The 13,631-nt window shown below is 40.4% G+C and overlaps 1 protein-coding gene across 1 annotated transcript in view; it reads left to right on the top strand.

Moving 5' to 3' along the window:
* The first annotated feature begins 361 nt into the window (after positions 1-361).
* Positions 362-13,631, top strand: part of POLR3A (RNA polymerase III subunit A) — a 206,841-nt gene continuing 193,571 nt past the window's right edge. The window contains exons 1-5 of the mRNA XM_030203237.1: positions 362-497; positions 2,390-2,525; positions 7,627-7,764; positions 8,943-9,114; positions 13,123-13,277. Coding sequence (XP_030059097.1) covers positions 454-497; positions 2,390-2,525; positions 7,627-7,764; positions 8,943-9,114; positions 13,123-13,277 — 645 coding nt within the window. The 5' untranslated portion in view covers positions 362-453. The remainder of the gene's footprint in view (positions 498-2,389; positions 2,526-7,626; positions 7,765-8,942; positions 9,115-13,122; positions 13,278-13,631) is intronic.

Below are 13,631 nucleotides of genomic sequence, written 5' to 3'. Positions count from 1 at the left end.
TATCATTCAATCAATAAATAAATACTGTTGTGCAAACCTGGAGTCAATTGCCTACCCTAGAGTTATTTATCTTGAAATTGTTAAGAGATTCAAATCCAAACATCACATTAAGAAATAAATACAAATGAAAAAAGTATTGCTATAATTTTATTTTAAATACCAAATACTATAGGTCAACCTACATCAAGTAGTAATTGTGCAACATTGCAGGCGCCCAGCAGATGTCGCTGTAGTATTCGCTTGTTTCTCGGCTACTGCAGCGAAAGGAAAGCTTGGCGGAGCAGGCTAATTCCTCTCCTCGGCGGGTGGGGGCGTGGTGAGAACGGGTGGAGGAAGTGCTGGAAGCCGTAGTGTGCTGAGCCGGTCTCACGTCTTGTGGTTGAGGAAAATCTTGTATGAGTGTTTTAGGAACGGTGTGCGCCAGAGCGGAGCGCTTCTTTCTCAGGCTTCGTCATGGTGAAGGAGCAGTTCCGAGAGACGGATGTGGCGCGCAAGATGTAAGTTACTACTGAGGGTTGCCTAGAGCTGCCATGCTGCGGCGGTATAGCATTTGTGGTGGATGCGAAAGGGTGTATGGAGGCATCACCTGAAGGTCTCCTCCTTTCCCTTCCAAGCTCTCTGTTCCAGTGTGGGCTAAATAATTTTTTTTAATTTCCGGCGAGAGTTAGATAGCATGGCATGATAGTTTTACATCTGTTAAGTTAGTAAGGCGTTAGGTGGTAAAGATAAATTTCGGTGCCAGGCAAAATGGTGCAGAACATTATAAAGAACAAAATTACAGAGTATATATATATATATAAGCATGGATTAATGAGACAGCCAAAGTGGATTTAGTGAAGAGAAATCTTGCCTGAGCCTCACCACTCTACTACATTTCTTTGAAGGAGTGAATAAACGTGGATAAAGGCGAGTCGGTCAATATTGCGTATCTGGATTTTCAAAAGTAATTTGTCAAAGTACATCCTGAAAAGCTACTGAGGAAATGAGTCATGGGATAGGATGTAATGCCCTATTTTGGAATTAAAACCTGGTTAAAAGATAGAAAGTAGGGTTAAATGGTCAGTATGCTCAGTGAAGAAGGTTAGATAGCAATCAAAACAAAACCACTGTGAATGAACCAAAAAAACAAACTAAAATATCAGAAAATGTGGATTCAATGGAATGAAAAGCCTCAGACCCCAATCTGGAACTTTAAATGTTCTCACAGATCATCATGGGGCTCCTCACAGGCATAAAAAGCTCCCATCAGTCATTTTTTAAAGAGTATAATAATTGAATAACATAAATTTTGAAAATCAGTATCAAAAGTTCAGCAGTTAGAAAACATATCAGTTGTAAAATTTAACCCTTCAAAATTCAAAATGAATTGTAAAGGATTCTAAAGAGGAGCAGGAGAAAGATTCAAACATCAGGTCCCATCACCGACAGTGGCCAGTGTTTTGCCTCCTCAGAAGCTTCTTCAGGGTATATGGGACACACAAATAGTTAAACAGTTATAACTGATCGCCGTTATAACTGTTTATGTTCCCACATACCCTGGACTAAAGAAAATCCACTGCTTTATTTCTAGGATAAGCAGCATGAAATTTGTTTTACTCTTGGGATCTTGCTAGTACTTGTGACCTGGATTAGCGACTGTTGGAAACAGGATACTGGGTCCCTTCAGTTTTTCTTGGGTTATGTCCATTTGTTAGCAGACAGAACAAACGCTTGAGTGCTCTGTCCTATATAAGGCACCATGCAGCCGCATCCTCCTTAGTTTATTTCCACTGTTCCAAGCAGTTGGAATTTTTTTTTCCAGGAGTAGCTCCTGTGCCCAGTTTCCTAACTTTTCCCCATTTGTGCATGGATTTTAGCAGGTAAGACCAAATTTCTCATTAGCATATAATAGTTAAAATTGTTTGCTAAATCTAAAGGAAAAAAACAAAAAGGAAACCCTCAGAACTTTTCCATTTTAACTTTTGAGTTGATTTCACCTTAACTTTAACTGGCTGGTGGATTTAGGTTAGGATTTGTTTTTGTGCAGAGATCCTGGACTAGAACTACTTGGGCACAAGGGTCCTTGAATCGGAACCCCTGGGGTCCTGGGTCTTCAAATCAGGAATTCCATATCTGTCTGCAGAGCATAAGGAACTGCTGACATGCAGGGCCAGTGTGTATCCCAATATATTGAAAAAAATAATTAATATACACATTCTTTATTCCTAATCTTCTACTTATATTGGTCCCTCTGTGAAAGGACAGCATTGACAAGACACTTGTTACACATTTTTCTTACACAGGTGTAATTTCACATTGCAACAATCTAATAAAAATGATTACTGTTTGAAACTGTCCAAGCCCTTTTTAATTCAAACACACAATCTTTATTTACCTTTCCTGTCTTTAGAAGTCACATCTGTTTTGGGATAAAGTCAGCAGAACAGATGCGGCAGCAGGCTCACATCCAGGTGGTCAGTAAAAACTTGTACAACCAGGACAACAGCCACTCTCCTCTTCTCTATGGCGTGCTGGATCATCGCATGGTAAGGAACCAAATTGGCTTCCCTATTGCTCACACAAGCCCAATTAATGTGTATAGTTGTCAGGTTTTTGTAAAATATTTGTGTTTTATCCCAGTAATCCCACCTTTTCAAGCAGGATTTATTTCAATTTCTTTTGTATCAAGTATCTTTATCAAAATGTTTCATGCCTTTTTGCTGTGTTTCTGTCTTCTTGCATAGAAGGCATTTTACCTTTCTGGGAAAGCTACTTATCCGTTAAAAGAAACCACTTGTCTATCATTGTTATATTTATGTTGCATACTCATTTCCAGTATTGTACTCCTCCTTTGTGTAAGGTTCATTAGGCTTTCACAAAAGGATATAAGGTTAAAATAAAACTTAAAAACTTCCTCTTGGGTAATGTTTCCAGTGGGGTTAGCTTTGTGCAGTAGTATGTGCTTTGTCTTCTGGAATGGGTTCAAGGTGTGATATCTTAAGAATGGTTGGAAGGTTACTTTCCCTAATCCTAGGGATAAGAATACTCTGATGGCTGAGAGCACCAACTAGGTATTGCAATGCCAGTAATTTTTCATCAACAAGCATGCTGTAATCAGGCACACAATGGAAAAACTCTCCTAGAACTCAGAATTAGTGAAGTGTTCTGTGCATACATGGCACTCCTACATTCAGTAGCCTCTTCAGACCTATGTCTTGTTTCTTCTGCCCCACTAAATGGATGCAAAGGCTTTCCTTTACACCATCTTCTAGAGGTGTTTTTTTTCATGTTTTTCTTTCAAATAAAATGAAAAAAAAGACATTTACATTTTATGTTTTTAATCTCTCAATAGTCACATCATGGCACAGATTGTCTGGTTATAGACCATGATTGGAGGGTAGAAGAAACAGGCAAGCACCTTTTCTTTCTGGTTCTAACAGTGATTCTTCATGGACAGTGATCTTCCAGCCACACAAATGGTGACGTCATAGTGGCTTTGCCTACCCTGCAGATTCCAAGTACAGAGGTCTATGAAAGAAAATCTCTGCACTTAAGTGAGGATTCCTGCTGTACTGTATGTACTGTACATTCCATTATCCGTCAGTTGCTGGCTTCAATTTTAGGAGGGTGGGACGGATTATGTGACTGGAAGATCATCTGTTTATGGAGAACCACCGTTATAGGTAAGCAACTGTTCTTTCTCCATTGACAGAGGATCTTGGCAGCCACACAAGTTGTGACTCCCAAGTTCGAGATTTCAGGTTAACAGGAGAAAATATTTCAAAGTCCAATTCTGCAATCTGTCCTTCAGGTGGTGGAGGTAAGTTGAAGGCTCAAGGTAAAGAGTTCAGTACCACCTGTTCAAAAGAAGAGTCCTTGTGCGACATTTTATCAATGCAGCAATGTTGAGAGAAAGTATGAGGATTAGACCAAGTTGCTGCTTGACACACATCTTGTAAGGAAGCTTTGTGTAGTGCTTTAGTAGCAGCCACTGAATGGAAAGAATGTGCTGTAATCCTTAAAGAAAAGGAAAAAGTGGACTCTGAATCCTGAGAGTAACAAAAAGATATACAGCTAGCTATCCAATTAGATAATGTTAGTTTGGAAACTGCATGTGGAGTAGTTAGACACTGAACAGACAACAGTTGAGATGGTCTGTTTTCCATTGAAGGTCCTTTAAGGTACAGAAGTAAAGCTCTCTTACAATCCAACTTGTGGAGGTCCTGAGAATCCTTATGTGGAGGCAGGTAGTATACTACTACTGTTTGGTTGCTATAGAAGTCGGATACCACGTTTGGAAAGAATTTGGGGTACGTTTGTAATAATCCCTTATTGTGCAAAATTTGTGTATAGGGCTGATAGTAGACTAAAGCCTGAATTTCACTTATACGCCTTGGTAGTGTAACTGCAATAAGGAACAGTCTTCCAAGTTAAGTACTTTAAGTCGGCTGAGTGCAAAAGTTCAAATAGGAAAAATTGCAATTGACACAATACTATATTAAGGCCCTATGCAATAACTGGTTGTCTAACTGGTGGTCATAAATTGAGAAGGCCTTTTAAGAAACGCTTTACAATGGAGTGACGCATGATGGATAATTTGCCATGGTAGTCATGGAATACTGACGTAATTGCTAAATGAACTTTTATAGAAGAAGAAGATAACCCTGAATCTGAAGATATAGGAAGTAATCCAAAATTTTAGTCAAAGGGCATTGGTAAGGATCTAATTGCCTCACTTTACACAAGTGCTCAAATCTTGGTGTAAGATTTCTGTGTAGATTGTCTACAAGAGGCCATGACATCCTCCAAAACTCTGAAAAAAACAGGATTCTTTAAGTGGTCAGCTGAATAAGGAAGTTGAGACAGAGTGATTTTATATTTTGGATGAGAGTCTCTCTCTCTGCTGAGTGATGAGGTCTGGATCCAAGGGTAGCATGACTGGGTCCTGGCGAGTCATCTTGCTCAGAAATGGAAACCATGGTTGATGTGGCCAATATGGGATATATAGGAGAGGGAGTCGGAGAAGCACACAAGCAAAAGCAAGCAACCAAAAAGAGCATTTGCTTTCAAAAGATGATCCTCTTCCGTCTGCAACAATGTTTGCTGGTGGCAGATGGAGGTACTGATGTTGGCTTCCTGTAAGGAAGAAGGCACAGGAAATTTAAACGGTATCTCAATGCAGTATCCAGAAATCATTTGTTATGCCGGACCATTGGTTGTAAAAGAATCCAAGACACCCCCCTCCCCCCACCGGTGGCTTGGGCCTCAGAATGTCAAAAGCTGGAATTTTGTTTTGATTGCCTAGTCTGAGTTGATTTCTTTTTATCCTTTGATGATTGACTCTGCTAATGTCTATGCAGTTTGCTGGATCTCTGATAGTTATACGATCTGTTATAAGCATGATTTCTTAGACTGATAATAGGATGATTTTCTGCTAGATGATCTGTTCTGTTTTATGTTGTCATCTTCAAGCGTGTCAAGGATATTAGTCTTTTATGGCATCAACTATTTTCTTGATTTTGTCTCTAAAAAGATTCTCTTCATTACAAGGGACATCTGTCGCCTTGTCATGAACACCATGAAGATTTTAGCCACGCTATAGTCTAGATAAAATGGCTATTGCTGCGCCTCTAACCACATTGTCATACAAATCATACAATGCTCGTATCATATTCTTAGAATAATCTAACTGATAAAAGAGGGGTTAGTTCACTTTTTTCTGATGATGCAAGAGATTTTGCAATTGTATGCAGTCTCTCTAAAATGTTATACACGTATTGGGTATAATGGAATTGATGTACAGCTATTCAAGCAGTAAGCATTGAATTCTGGTAAATCACTGTTCCCATAAGATCAAAGTAACTTATTCTTACTGGGAGGAAAATTTTAAATAATTTAAATAATAATATTTTCTCATTGCTGACTTCACCACCATTGACTGATATGGTAGTTGTGATTTCTGATGGCCCAACAACTCTTGTACTTCGTATTTGGTGTCAAGGCTCTTTGTAGTTGAGCATGAAGTATAAGGTGTGGCCCACATTGCTTTGTGGTTTTCCATCAGAAGTTTATGGATCAGGAGCGCAATGACCTCCTTTGCTGCATCTAAATAAAGTAAAAACCCAAACATTTTTTCCTTGGGTCAGGTTGTGATTTAGATGGAGTATTCAGTTTTCACTATTTGAAGCAAGAACTTCAGTTAGTGTCTTCCAGATACAGTGGAGAAGTGTCAGATGGCAAGCCAAGGGTTCCCCTGCTTGTTATAGAAGGGGAGAATGACTGACCACGGAGTACTCAAAATGGACAGCAGAGGAGTCTCTCCAATCTGAATGTGTGTCAGCCTCCATAGAGGAAGAAGTTGAAATGGAATAGGATCTTTTCCTGCGCTTTGGAGAAGATCTGGACAAACAGCACTCCAGTGGTGGTAAAACTTCCCTTGGTGAAGCCACTTTAGAGATCTAGCACTTCTTTAGGGAGTACAAATGAAGAACGGTGCTTGAGATTATCATACGCTTTCATATTCAGGGGAGAATTACTTTCAGAATGGTGATTTGAGGAAAATGAGGAAGCAGATGATCTTGAATATGTAGTCGATCTGCTTCTGTATCTTGAATGATGTGAGCTAGAAGCATGCCTGCATTGATTCTTGAGTCTGTGCGCCGAGTAGGAAGCAGAAGATGAGCTAGAATGACAGTTGCTCTGAGCAGGGAGCTTCTGTGCCGAGGAACGATTTGCTATGATGCCATAGTGAGAGGGTGGTGCTGAGGGAAGTCCTACCATAGATGGAGCTGATGACACTGAAGGCAGAGCAAACAGCTGAGCGTCACTGCGCCAGAGAGAGTCTCTGTGCTAGAGGCATGTCAGTGGAGATCACTCGCTGCCTCTTTGGCTTTGATGCTGACAATTCTCCATGTAAACTCACATGCTGTATCTGTATTCGTTGTGGGGTCGCATTTGAGTGTAAGATGTCACGAAATGCCCAGCCACCCGCCTGGGGTCACCTCGTGACCACTTAGAGGGTCTGCCTGCGCCTGCCACTTGTGCTCTACACTAATACCCTCCTCCCACCGTCTGGGTCATAACCACCTCTGAGCTAGTCTCCCGCTCTCAAATTATCCCTAGTGATTTCTAGGTTACTGGGACCACATTCCCAGTGGTCCCACAGTTCCCAGAAAGTACTCACAGACCCAACACAAATCACCAGGATTCTTTAGCAGTCCAAACAGGCAGGGTGAACAATCAGATGTGTTTATTCACAGAACTTGAACAATGGACAGAAAATGTGCAATCAGCAAACAATAACTGAAAAATGGATCAATTAGAAAAATAACTAAACGTTTGATTACTTTCTAAAATGTTCATGGGGAGATCAGGACATATAGCTGCTCACCAGTTATCAAATATAGCTGTTTTTTTTTACAGGGCTTCAGCAAAGATCTCTCTCTCTCTCTCTTGTTTTCTCTTTCTCTCTCTCTCTGTATGTATGTTTCACACACTTAGAAATAGTTTGTAATTTTGTTTAATTTTTGTGAACACCATTGGGATTCAAAAGATTTTTAAACTGGCTGCTAATGTACTGTCTATGTGTTTATTCAGGTAGGGTTTTGTGATGTCCAAAACAACTTATTTTTCATTTTGTCTCCAAAGGGAACAAGCGAAAAAGATCGTCCATGTGAAACTTGTGGAAAGAATCTTGCTGACTGCTTAGGACACTATGGATATATTGACTTAGAACTGCCTTGTTTCCACATTGGATACTTTAAAGCTGTGATAGGAATCTTACAGGTAAAATGATGTAGGGTTAATGCAGATGAACCGGGCTACAATATTTCAGTTCACGTAGTAGCTAAAATTGCACCACTGTGCTCTTATGTTTTCTGATTCTCTGCTTACATATCTTTTTTATGTTCAGGAGCTTTGAAAGACGTCAGATTGGTAATAGGAGCAATTCAAATGTTGCATGTATTCACAAGTTACCACAGAAGTAGTAGCCATGCAAAACCTTATCCTTTGGGTTAATATGCTTCAGGACTTTCTTTGGTGTGGCCACCTTTATTGATGAAAGGGGATGGAGTCTTTGCATCAGTCCAGACTTGGTCTCTGCAGAGAGATCTAGATATAATCATCTGGTTTAGTAGTATAGAAGTTGGGTTGTGTTCTCTTCAAATTTATTTCCCTAGATTATCAAGTATACATTTGGTTAGGGTTGGCAAGCTGTAGTCCTGGAAGACTGCAAACCAGACAGGCTTTCAGGCTATCCTTTTGAATATGCATGAGTTAATGTTTCCATGCACTGCCTTTATTGTGTGCAGATATGTTGCATGAATATTCATTAAGGATAGCCTGAAAACTGAACTGGTTGACCCCTCTGCATTTGGTAGAAACCGTTTTGAATCGATTTACTTAGATGCTGTTCTCACAGTCTGCTTGCTAACCTACATCCAAATGGTGTTGCACTGATTGTTGGGTATATTAAATGAGGATCACTTCAGTCTAGCTGGTTATAGTGCTTTATATGCATACTCCTAAAGAAGAGAGAGAATATGAAAGTGTTTCAAATGCATATATGCATATAATGCACAATAAACAGGCATTTCAATGTAGAAAGGAGTTTCTTGAACAAGAGGTTATGAGTTTCAAAGATGAAACATTCATGAATAGGGTGTCCGTCCAGAGGAAGGTAGTAGAAGCCATAGCAGAATTCAGGAAAGCATGGGATAGTTGGAGAGATGGTAAAGCCAAAGATGAACTGGAGTGTATGGCATTGGGTGGACTGGATTGGCCTTGCTTTTCTTTATCTGCTGTCATATTTTACATTTCTCTGTTGCATATATGCTCAGGAAGCTTTTGTTCTTTTCTCCGGTAGTTGACTTTTTCTTTATGTGCATAATGAAAGTAAAGTGAGACCAAAGAACTTATTGCTCTAAACAAATTAAATGTTTTGGTTTTTTTTGTATTTAAAGATGATATGTAAAACATGTTCGCGTATCATGCTGTCTCCTGAGGAAAGGAAGCTTTTTCTAGATTACTTGAAACGACCTGGACTAACCTACCTGCAGAAACGGGGCCTGAAAAAGAAAGTTGCTGACAAATGCAAGAAAAAAAACAACTGCTATCACTGTGGTGCCTTCAATGGTGAGAGAATATAAAGTGCACGACCTCGAACGGAGAACTTTAGACAAGTCCAGACCAAAGCTTTCTTGTAACCTGCCCAGAAGGTCAAGGATCTGTAAATATGTTCACTGTTTTGCATGTTTTACATAAGTTTGCTAACTTTTTAGTTTAGTTTATTAGCATTTGCTTTACCGTCTTTGCTAATTTAGCTGTTAAAAGGACATTCAGGAAATTTTATTCAAACTCTTCCTTGGTATTCTTGCTAGACCAGTCCAAGCAAGTGAATTGTCCCCTTCCTACCTGCAAATGGAGGTAAAGCTTTCCAGTGACATTACCGGTATAAGGGCTGGTGCACTCTGAATTCACTAGTATTTCTCTACTCCTGCTGGTCGTCCCTCTTCTGAAGCACCCGAGCATCCTTCTGGCTTTGACCATTGCCTTTTCTACCTGTTTGGCTACATTAAGATCATCAGTCACAATCACCCTGAAGTTCTGCTCCTCCTTCGTACACAGAAGCACTTCACCCTTCCAGGGTGTCCATCCTATTACAGAGTTTGGTATCATCCACAAAGAGACAAACCTTACCAGATTGACCTTCCGCAATATCACTCACAAAGATGTTAAAAAGAGCCAGCCCAAGGACTGGTCTCTGCGATACAACACTGATTATATCTTTTTCTTTGGAGCAAGCTCTGTTTACCACTATTCTCTGTCTCCTTCCATTTAACCAGTTTTTAACCCAGTCAGTCACTTTAGGTCCCATTCTGAGGGTACTCAAGTTTATTTATCAGTCGCCTGTGCAGAACCGTGTCAAAGGCTTTGCTAAATCAGATTTGTCTAACAAAAGACCTCCCTCTACTGAAACCATGCTTCCTCGGGTCCTGTAGTCCATTCATTTTGAGCAAGCTCACAATCTGCCACTTTAGAAGTGCTTCCATTAGTTTACTAACCACTGAGGTCAGATTGACCAGTCTGTAATTTGTAACCTCCTCCTTACTTCTGTCTTTGTGTAGGGGAACCACATCTGCCCTTCTCCAGTTCTCCAGGACCACTCCAGACACTAAGGAAGCATTAAAGAGGTCAGACAGCTGAGCCGCCAGAACTTCTCCAAGTTCCTTGAATACCCTCAGATGTATCACATCAAGCCCTATCACATTGTCTACTTTTAGTTTAGCTAGCTGTCTCCTCACGAACACAGTCTTCTGAGAATCGGTCCTGGTCTACCGTACATCCATCACCATTTGCAATTGTTTTCTGTGGTCTTGCCCCCGGCCTTTCATCCGTGAACACAGAACAAAATAATTGTTGAGCGGTTCAGCTTTATCCTTATCAGCTTCTACATATTCCTCCCCCTCATCATTGTGAGGCTCAAGGCTGATTGTGGCTCTTTTCCTTTCACTTACATATCTAAAAAAAACATCATGTCCCCCAGTTTTACCGTATCAGCTATCTTCCATTTGCCTCTCTGCTTTCCTGACGGCTTTTCCAGCTTCTCTAGGTATTTTTGCCTCTTTTGCCTGTTTTTCTCTCTCTCTCTCTGTCATCTTGTAATGTATAAAGACTAAGCTTTTTTTCCCTTTTCTTTTCGGCTACTACATTTGAGAACCAAAGCAGTGTTCTTTTCCTCTTACTTTTATGTAAGTTTCTAACATAAAGGTCTGTCGCCTTTAAAATAACTCCTTTCAGTTTTGCCCACTTGGGTTCTATTTCCATTAGCAGTTCCTGTCCAACTAGCTGTTCCTCGAGAAATTTCCCCATCTTGGCAAAGGAAGTTCTTTTGCAATCTAGGACCTTCGAGCTTGAATAGCCTTCCCTGTGACCTTAATATTGAACTACACCATTCGGTGATCATTAGATGCCAAATGATCTCTTTCTGACTCTGATCAGTTGTTCGTCGTAGTTCATGGACTATGTAAGGGTCAAGCGGCCTCTAAAGCGTCAGTAGTTCAGCAGATCAAGGCAGCCATTGGCTGCATATATTTATCATGGCAAGCAAGTACTGGATGGCATGAGGGCCCATTCGACCTTGGTGGAGGCCTAGGCAGTTTTGCCACAAGAGATTTGCAGAACAGCAACCTGGTTGTTGCTCCATTCTTTCATGAAGCATTATAGGGTAGATTTAAGAGCCAAAGGTGATCTGGCAGGCAGGTAGTTTAGGAAGTCTTGGCTTTCCCCTCCTAGTGAGATTCTGCTTGGGTAGATAATACTTGTACGAACTGGTGTAGCAAGAACTCTAAGGAAGGTGAAATTTAGTCTTACCTTTTAATGTCCTTTTGTTTAACCTTGCTAGATCACTCCAGGACCCATTTTGGAAGACTATAGCTCTTGGGAATTCTGCAGGATCTTTTCTCCCTTGTTTGCTTTGTTGCTGTAAATAGTTCATAGCAATTTTAATGTTACTGGTTGCAGTGGTTAAAAAGGGGGTTACTTGGGGTAGCATACTGAAGAATTCTAGAGTGCATTGGTCCTTATACTGGTAATATGACCTGGGTAGTTTAGTAGATCTACCTCTATCTACTGGTAGGAAGGAGACATAACCCACTTTTTTAGACTAGCCTAGGAAGACTAAAAGAGAAAATTAACAGATAAGACTAAGTTTCACCTTATATACTACTTTCTCACTGAACAGTCCTGTAACACAGGCTTTAACCAGTATTATACATGTGTATTGTGAATGATAAGTATGTAAAGGAGCTCATTTTCAAAGCACTTAAATGTACAGAGTTCTTTAGGTTACAGTAAGGCATATTTTCAAAACAGACTTACAAAGTTACATTGAGGCTTATTTTCAAAGCACTTCGACTTACAAAGTTCTGTAGGTTTCTATATAATTTTGTAAGTCTAAGTGCTTTGAAAGTAAGCCTCATTGTAATTTATGGAACTTTGTAAGTCTAATTGCTTTGAAAATATGCCTCATAATCTCCTCCCAGAACCTGCATTCAACAAATTTTAGTTGACCAAATATTCTGCATTTGGCAGGATAGGTGCTGTTTTTAGTTAAAGGCCTTACATAAGTACATAAGTAGTGCCATACTGGGAAAGACCAAAGGTCCATCTAGCCCAGCATCCTGTCACCGACAGTGGCCAATCCAGGTCAAGGGCACCTGGCACGCTCCCCAAACGTAGAAACATTCCAGACAAGTTATACCTAAAAATGCGGAATTTTTCCAAGTCCATTTAATAGCGGTCTATGGACTTGTCCTTTAGGAATCTATCTAACCCCTTTTTAAACTCCGTCAAGCTAACCGCCCGTACCACGTTCTCCGGCAACGAATTCCAGAGTCTAATTACACGTTGGGTGAAGAAAAATTTTCTCCGATTCGTTTTAAATTTACCACACTGTAGCTTCAACTCATGCCCTCTAGTCCTAGTATTTTTGGATAGCGTGAACAGTCGCTTCACATCCACCCGATCCATTCCACTCATTATTTTATACACTTCTATCATATCTCCCCTCAGCCGTCTCTTCTCCAAGCTGAAAAGCCCTAGCCTTCTCAGCCTCTCTTCATAGGAAAGTCGTCCCATCCCCACTATCATTTTCGTCGCCCTTCGCTGTACCTTTTCCAATTCTACTATATCTTTTTTGAGATACGGAGACCAGTACTGAACACAATACTCCAGGTGCGGTCGCACCATGGAGCGATACAACGGCATTATAACATCCGCACACCTGGACTCCATACCCTTCCTAATAACACCCAACATTCTATTCGCTTTCCTAGCCGCAGCAGCACACTGAGCAGAAGGTTTCAGCGTATCATCGACGACGACACCCAGATCCCTTTCTTGATCCGTAACTCCTAACGCGGAACCTTGCAAGACGTAGCTATAATTCGGGTTCCTCTTACCCACATGCATCACTTTGCACTTGTCAACATTGAACTTCATCTGCCTTTGCTCTGTTCTACACAAAAATTTAAACATTTTCTGTGATTCTTATGTTTTACTTCTTTTTCTGTGCTTTTCACAATTAGAGAATTGGTTTTTGTGTGTTTTATTTATATGCAGTTTCCTTTCTTTTCTGTTCAGGTTCTGTGAAGAAGTGTGGGTTGTTAAAGATAATCCATGAGAAATATAAAACTAATAAGAAAGTGGTGGATCCTGTAGTATCTTATTTCCTTCAGTCTTTTGAAACAGCCATTGAACATAACAAAGAAGTGGAATCCTTATTGGGGAGAGCACAGGTGAGTGAGTCTGAGTGTGTCTACTATAGATATCCACTTCCCAGGGAAGCTTTATTTGCCAGAGTAAGCAGTAATTGAGTTCATAGTTCATGCCACTTAAGATGACTGGATTATTGGTACTTTTTGGCAGTTGATTCTTAGTTTCATTCATTTCATTTTAGGTATTTATATACTGCTTAGACCTAAGCGGTTCACAGTTTCATTTTACAGGTACTGGGACTGTCCCTAGTGGGCTCACAGTCTAAGTAGTATATTGTACTACTGTTGTACCTGGGGCAATAGAGGATTAAGTGACTTGGCCACGGTCACATGGAGCTGCAGAGAGAATTGAACCTGGTTTTCCGGGATCTCAAC

Source organism: Microcaecilia unicolor, chromosome 5 (genome assembly GCF_901765095.1).
Source record: "Microcaecilia unicolor chromosome 5, aMicUni1.1, whole genome shotgun sequence".
NCBI classification, from domain to species: Eukaryota; Metazoa; Chordata; class Amphibia; order Gymnophiona; family Siphonopidae; genus Microcaecilia; species Microcaecilia unicolor.
Note: the sequence above shows the minus strand (reverse complement) of the source record. Positions and strands in the feature narration are given on the sequence as shown.